General features: G+C 39.8%; 1 protein-coding gene across 1 annotated transcript in view; it reads right to left on the reverse strand.

The window, feature by feature from the left end:
* The window catches only part of il6st (interleukin 6 signal transducer), a 14024-nt gene that overhangs the window by 5063 nt on the left and 1175 nt on the right, over nt 1–7786 (reverse strand). The window contains 10 exon segments of the mRNA XM_035668221.1: nt 728–868; nt 1000–1146; nt 2255–2356; nt 2526–2693; nt 3175–3439; nt 4855–4934; nt 5390–5549; nt 6296–6472; nt 6609–6872; nt 6874–6934. Coding sequence (XP_035524114.1) covers nt 728–868; nt 1000–1146; nt 2255–2356; nt 2526–2693; nt 3175–3439; nt 4855–4934; nt 5390–5549; nt 6296–6472; nt 6609–6872; nt 6874–6934 — 1565 coding nt within the window.

Genomic DNA, 7786 nt, shown 5'->3' on the forward strand with positions numbered 1-7786 from the left:
CTCACAAAAATTGTGTTTGTGGGTGCCCGGTTAGTTCAGTGGGTAAAGCTGGCGACCCATGTACCGAGGCTGAGTCCTTGCTGCAGCTGCCCAGGGTGTGCGTGTCATGCTGCGTGTCATCCCCTCTCTCTGCCCCCCTTTTCTGTCTAAAACTCAATTAGATTTGAGAAATGCCAATAAATGCATTTAAATTGGTGTTTAAAACAAACATACAGTAAGAATTTAATGAGGTTGCATGCAAAATGTTGTCAAGTTAAGGCCTTTACAGACTGGGAATGTTTTTTTCAAATGATTCTCATCACCTTGTAAAAGATGACAAAGGAGTTCTGTAAGCTGCTGCCGTCTTTCTGCCAGTCCCTGTCCTGTATGGTCTGTGGTACGTGTGTGTATGGATTTATTTTTTATTTAATTGTGTCACAAATTTACATCGCTGCCGGTATGAGTGATGTGACATATTTGCCAATGAGTATGATGGCAAATTTTGTCACATCCCTGGGGTGTAAAGGCCTTTAGTGGGATATTTACAAAGACTACAGATGTACATGAACCCAGTAACACGTCATGTGCAGTTTCTGTGCATGTCTGGAAAGGAAGAGAACACAGAAGTTTTCTATGTTGAAATAAATACCACAGGTGGTCAAGATAGGTGTATGCATGATATTTTCTCTAATATCTGGAAGTACAAACTGACTTTGGGACATTTTTTAAAACAGGAAAGGTTACTCACCATATTTCAGAGTAGTAAATGAGTGATTAAAGCCTGTCTTTGAGCCTTGGATGGTTGAAGCTATGACCCAAGTATCATACTTGGTGTTGCGTGACAGTGACTTCAGAGTGTATGAGGTGGTGTTAGCTGGCACTGTTATGTCTGCAAGTGAGCAAATCACAGATCAGCACCTAAGACTGTCAGGAAAACCATCACTGTAGTCCAACACTAAATAGAAAGCTGTAAATGCAAAAATTCAAGCCTCTTCAGGATACCACATGACAGCTACATACTGTGTGTTTTGGTCCCACTTGTGTAGAATATCGTGTAGTTTGTGATGAAGCCTTGTCGGCTGTGTTGGGGAATCTCGTTCCACACCAGCTCTGCCTCGTTACATCCTGGTTTACCTTTCAGTTTAACAGCTGGGCCTTCCAATGGAACTGCAAACACAACAGCAACACAATGTGTTCTACTCATACAACTATAGTTATATAGCATTGCAGTTATGTAAGTGCAGTCCATTCACCATTTAACTGTGGCTTATCTGAATTCAAATATAGATCAGATGGCCTTCACATCATCAAGCACCAAGGCTTTCGGGGGAAATAATGGCAATGGAGATGACATTTTGTGTGTAAAACAAATAGACGTATGTATGAATACATATTAGACAGGAGAACACAGAATTAATTGAATATAACGAACCACTAAAAATTATTTGGAAATTACCAGGTAGCATGCTCCATGCATTTATGGAAGATTTAAGGTTCCTAAATGAAAACTAATCAAACAAAGTGAAATACAGTACACATAGCTATTTATATGATCTTTTTATGTATGCATTTACTGTGCCATACTAATATAAAAAAACATATGTTCAATGACATTAATTGAAATGTATGCCTTTAATAACATATTGCATTGTTTTTGGTTGTGACTTGATTTTTGCATTAAAATCACAACACAGAAAAACAAGAAGAGGTATATTGCATCATTTCAGGGTTGTCCAGCAGATGGCAACACAGACTGGTCATGAAGACCTGGACAGTGTGTGTATTCAGTACTAGAAGGTTTACGTTGTCCTCTGCTGGACAGCCCTGAGCTGATGCAAAACAAATCTTCACTTTGTCTGTGTTGTGATGTAATGTTAATTGTGGAATGAAAAATTCATGTCACAAAGAAAAACGATTAAAAGGCAAAATAACTGTTATTAAACATATGTTTTTAATTTAAATATGACACAGTAAATGCAACATAAAAAGGAATATCAAGGCTGTGATGAAAACATACTTAGGGATATTATATTTCATTTCTGCCTCTTAAATGTTACGCAATGGATCTTTAAATTGAATTCTTATAGAATGTGAAGACAAGATGACAAGAAAGAGCTGTTGATTATGGGGCAGTCTCTCATCCACTACAAAAAAATGAACATTTGGGACTGCAAAGTATTTTTATGATCCAATTCTTACTTGCTTTTAATATTCACAATACCTAAAAATACAATGATGTACTTTTTATGAGTCACTGATAAGAATGTAATCTTACCTCCTTCCTCCAGAAAGGCTTCTTTACTCGCTGGCTTCCCAGTCACTCCAGAGTATAATGGATACACAGATACAGTGTAGCAGACAAACTTCTCCAGGCTGCCTAGATTTGACATTGAGATCAAATTAAATGTTAGTTTAATTATATCGTCATAGTTACAGCCCTGCTTCATTCTCACAGAGGACAGATTTTGGGTGAAATATCCCTTTAATGGCATGTTGAAGTCATACTACCAACTCCACTCAAATATTCTGTAGATTAAAGAGATTACCTTTAATGACAGTGTTGGTGGTACTTCCTTTTTCTCTCTGCCAGTCTATCTGACTACCATTGACCCACTCCACCACATACTCTGACACAGGTCTGGCAGGGGGTTTCCATTCCAGACACAGCTGGCCCCCATTTGGCTGCACTTTCAGGTCTTTAACTGTAGAGAGCTCTGCAACACACACACAAAAAATACACTTGACATCACATTGTTGATGGAATGCTGCCTAAAGTCTCATTTCTCAACAAGACATCTATACAAGACTTTATTTACTCAGAATTTCTATCTCCCATTTACAAGAGTGAGGTCACCCACCTCTCTCTCTCTCTGTCCTTAAAAAAAAAAAAAAAACATAAAAAACCATAGCCCTATTTGAAAGCTAAATTAAAATGGAGTACTGTGTCATCTTGAAGTCCAAATATTGCTTCATCTCAACAATGACTTCTTCCACTGACAACTTCACAGACATGTTACCACTAACAGAAGTCCTTACAGTAGTCAAGATGAGCCACCAACGAGTGGCTATAATGGTAGCATATGACAGTGGTGTATAGTGTTGCAGCACATCCTCCATGCTAGTGTGTGAGTCTAGACTGAAAATAACACATTGGTTTATACATTGCATATGTGCCTTTTTATCATGAACACCTACCATTTGCTTTTTCAGTGATGACTAACGATGCCTCAGGAGATTTTCCCACAGAATTGACGGCAGTGACGTACACTTCCACGGATTTCTTGTCATCCAGGGAAATCTGTTTAAGAATAGTGATTTTGCGCTGGCTAGGGCTGGGGTCTGCCTCCGACCTGTTGACTGGGATACTCTCCAACTCCCCACTTCTATTCTTGACTTTATCCTTGTGGTTTTGAATCTTTATGTCAAATCTTATTATCCTCCCGTTGGAGAGCACAGGATCCTGGCAGGGCACAAGTCATACACTGTAAGTATATAACATTACCAAACCTTGTATAGAAAAACAACTGACTACACAGCAAAAAGCTGTTTCTTAAAAGAAAGGGATACCTTATGTTAAAGAAACCCTTTGGATAAATTTTAATATATTTTCAAATATCAACATTTGAATTCAGTCTGTGCTGTCGATTCAACTATTTTAATGATGATAAAACTACTCTATAGGATAAAGTTGGCCTTATTCTAGAACTATAAATTGCTCATTCCTTTGTTCCACAGAACTCAATTACCTACCCTCCAAATAAAAAACAAAACACATTCAATCAACACAGTAAGGGGAATTTATGCTCAAACTCTGCAAACAACTAACTACATTTCTGATCTCTGACAGCCGCTTTATGTTGTTAAACCTTGTTAATCCCATTAAAAGAATAAGCCACCAAATGCAATGCATGTGTTATTTTATTAGACAATAAAGGCTGACTGCAGACAACACTATTGTATTTTATTAGGATACATTTATTGTAGGTTTTAGTCTCCTCCTGGCTATCAGGGAAGAACTCAAGAACTAAACCATTGCTTGAGAACCCTTTACAGTAACAGTACATGATTGACTGATAAGGATTTAGCATTTAAAATGAACCTTTGTTCCGGGGCAGAGCAGAGATGCACTGTAGCATGTCTCCTGGCTGTGGTGAATGGGTGGAACCTGTTTTGTACACCGCAGCAACCTGGTGATTAAACTAAGTGCGCATCACAGCGGCTGTACTGCAGCTACCGGAACCTACTGCAGCTACCGGAACCTACTGCAGGCAGTGTGTATCCAAGTCCATAATTTTTTCTGAATTGGTTGGTTTCCTAAGCATGCGTATCCTTTGACTGCATCTCTGTACTCAATGCCCAAAGATGAAACTTATTTATTGATTAATTTTTTGAGGCACATTTCTGTTTCTACTGACTGTTTATTTCTGTCGTCTCTGCATCTCTTGCAAGGATTAAATGAATTACTCTTTTTGGCTTTTTGTTCGCAGGACTTTTGTTGCACTGGCAGTGGTTGTGTGCGTTTGTGTCGGATATGTACCACTCAGAGAAGAGGGCTGCTTGTGCTCTCACACACAGATCAGAGTGGAGGAAAGAAACAGCCAGAGTTGACGATGGCTGCACCATGCGAAAGCTTCATGAATAAAACTAGCTGTGTGACAGCTGATATAAAACAAAAAATGGGATCGGATCAATAAAGGTCACCATAGCTGATGCCGATCAGTTGAAAAAAGGCCTTGATCGGCGTCAATACCAATTGTAGAGATCTGATAACGACATCCCAAATTAACAGTAAAATATAAACCATCTTCTCCTTTTCACCAAGCAGTTAGAAATTATAATTATTTTTATTTGTGTTAAATTGAGTGTGTTATTTACCTTACAAATAAACTGCACTTGTCGTGCTGTGCTCTCATCCTCAGTGATGTTTCTCCATAAATCCGGTTTACTTCTTGGTTCTAGGCCAAAGAAAAAGAAAAGGAAAGAAAATCCTTTACTTTACCAAAAGGATAACATAACTCACAAATCCACAATTCAACATTAAAGTGGGTAGATTCACAGTCTTTTCACCACTGTAATATTTTTGTTGTTGTACTGGCGAGCATCAATTAGGTTACAGGAAACACGAACTGTCTTTGCAAGCCTGCAAGCACTATGACAGTCAAGCCAAATACAGTGCTCTATTTGAACAATGCAAATGTTCTTTGGATGCAGCTAGCTTAACTTGATGTCAGTGCTGACTGGGTCCAATGAGGGTCTCATAGATTTAAGACTCATTGCATCCATCAGGTACAATAAGTAAACAATTTATTAGTCAGAATTAGTTAGTCTGTCTTTTAACAGGATCCTGTATTTGGTGGTCAAATACTTTTACTTCGTGAAAGTAGTCTGAACTGGCAGCCATATAACTCACGGTCCTCTGGTGTTCTCTCAGTAGCATTGGTACTCCAGTTGCTCCAGTAACCACGTTCTATAGCATTTTTGCAGCGCACCTGAGTGTCATAAACTGTGTCTGGCTGAAGGTTCTGTAGCCTGAAGGACTGTATACCTTTGGCAGTGTCCACAAGCGGTACCTAAAAGATATCAAACACATCTCTTTTACAGAAAAGACCAACAGCAGACTGTTTGTTTGACCAGACATCCATATATACAAAATAACACAAAACTATGTACAACATGGAGGAAAGACACAAATAAAGATCAACATTAAAGGTATCCCTAAAATTTCAGTCCAGGTTGATGTGCTGACACCTGTGATTACTAGTCTGTAATACTCCAGATCCCATATTTAGTTGGAACTGACACATGTATCAACCACTGGAGGTAGAAAGTGTAACCACATCAGCTACTCTGTCAGAAATACAACAGAGGAAGAACTATTCTACAGTAATGCTAGCTCTAGCTTAATCCTATCTTAGTTAGCATCTTAGTTTAGTGTTAGAATGCCAACTAGGGATGCACTGATTGTGAAATTTTGGGCCGATACTGTGTTTAAAAAACTATTTGGTAATTGACAATGCCAAACAAAACGTTTTTTGTTGCTATTAATTCCCCCTTTTGTGCCTGGGAAACAAAGAAATCTACAAAGATAAGACTCTCTGCCTTGTTGTAGCTCAGTCTATTTCTCTTCTCATCCAAGATGTGGGACACAGAGCTGAACGGCTGCTCGCTGTCCATGCTACTGCATGGAGCACATCCGTATTTGCATTTAATTTGTGTCAGTGCTGGAAAATGGAGGTTATTATTTCTCAAATATTCAGGTGTGGACATAACTAGCACAACATATAAACATGTTCAAATGAGAAACAAACATACTTACATAAGTCCAATTTTGAGATCCACTTGGGCAGAATCTGATTTCATATGTTAATTTCACATAAACTTCATCAATAGGATGAGCCCAATTTATCAGAAGGGAGGTAGGAAACGTCCTTTCTGGAATGACTATGACATCTGATGGAGGGTTTGTTTTCACTGCAACAAAAGACACAACAAGCTAACAACACACGAGATGGCGATCATCAAACATCATTAATGCACTGGAGTCACTGGAGGCGGCTGTGGCTCAGAGGTAGAGCGGGTCGTCGCCCAATCGGAAGGTTGTTGGTTCGATCCCCGGCTCCTCCTGGCACGTGTAGCAATGGGGTTTTAGGTTCTGATAACAAAAACTTACAGCCTTTCTTAAGGTAGAGCCCGTGCATAAATCTGCTTTTGTTCAGGACAACATAGGCTGACACATTCTTGCAGCGGCACAATAACCATTCACGTTTTTCACTGGTGATGGGGACAGTGACACTGAGAGCCGTTTTGTTGATCCTGGTGATACTGTTCTTTGGGTACAACAGTTCCAGATAATATCCAGTAGGAGGGTCATCTGCTGTAACTTCATCTGTGTTGAATGATCATACATGTAGCTGCAAAGTCAGTCCCGATCCTAGCACTGGAACTTGTGGGGAATCTGGGGTGATATCACCAAATGGCTGCCATTTTCTGAAAAACCACCGAACACAAAAAACAATGTAATTAAATTTTCCAAATCAACATGCTGCTGTGACTGCTGAGCTAGCAAATAACACACACCCTAAGCAATAACCCAAAAAGTAAGAGGTATATCAGCTGGCAAGTTTGATAAGACGTGGACTGGTATCTACTTTTTGATCCAACATTTGACTCAGACTAGGGCTGGGGCGATAAATCGATTTTATTGATTAATTCGAATTCGTAGTTAAACACGATTTATTTTTAGTTAAAATCGGTTTTCTCATGAACTTCCACAACACCGGCGCTCCCTTTGGGCTCCCGTAATCAGAAGTGCGGCTGACCCCTCCCCCGCCTCTCCCAGATACACACAACATGGCAGCAAGCCAGGATGAGCTCGTCCCCAAAAAAAGGCACAGTGGTCGTCGGTTGTTTGGAACTGGTTTGGTTTTGTGGCGTCCAACAGCTAACAAACCACGACCCACTGCAAAGTTGTCTGAAAGCTGTTGCAACCAAAGGTAGCAGTACGACCAATTTATTCCAGCACCTCCAAGCAGAGGCATGCAGCCGAGTGGGAGAAATGTAGCTCTCTGCGAGATATACAGGACCGCAGCCCAAAACACCCACTAAAAAAACAGTCTACAGTGGATTCATTTTCACATTGTGTCCCGTATGATAAGAAAGGGACCCGGAGGAAAGCTATTACTGGATGCAGTCGCGTGCATATTGCTAAAGATATGGTTCCTATTTACACAGGGTGGAGAAAGCCGGGGGTCGAAACAAAATAAAAGCAAAACTTGTTTTGGAATAATTTCTTTGTCATTTGTAGTGT

This window comes from Morone saxatilis, unplaced genomic scaffold (assembly GCF_004916995.1).
Source record: "Morone saxatilis isolate NCDOM2014 unplaced genomic scaffold, NCSU_SB_2.0 Contig21, whole genome shotgun sequence".
Lineage (NCBI taxonomy): Eukaryota > Metazoa > Chordata > Actinopteri > Moronidae > Morone > Morone saxatilis.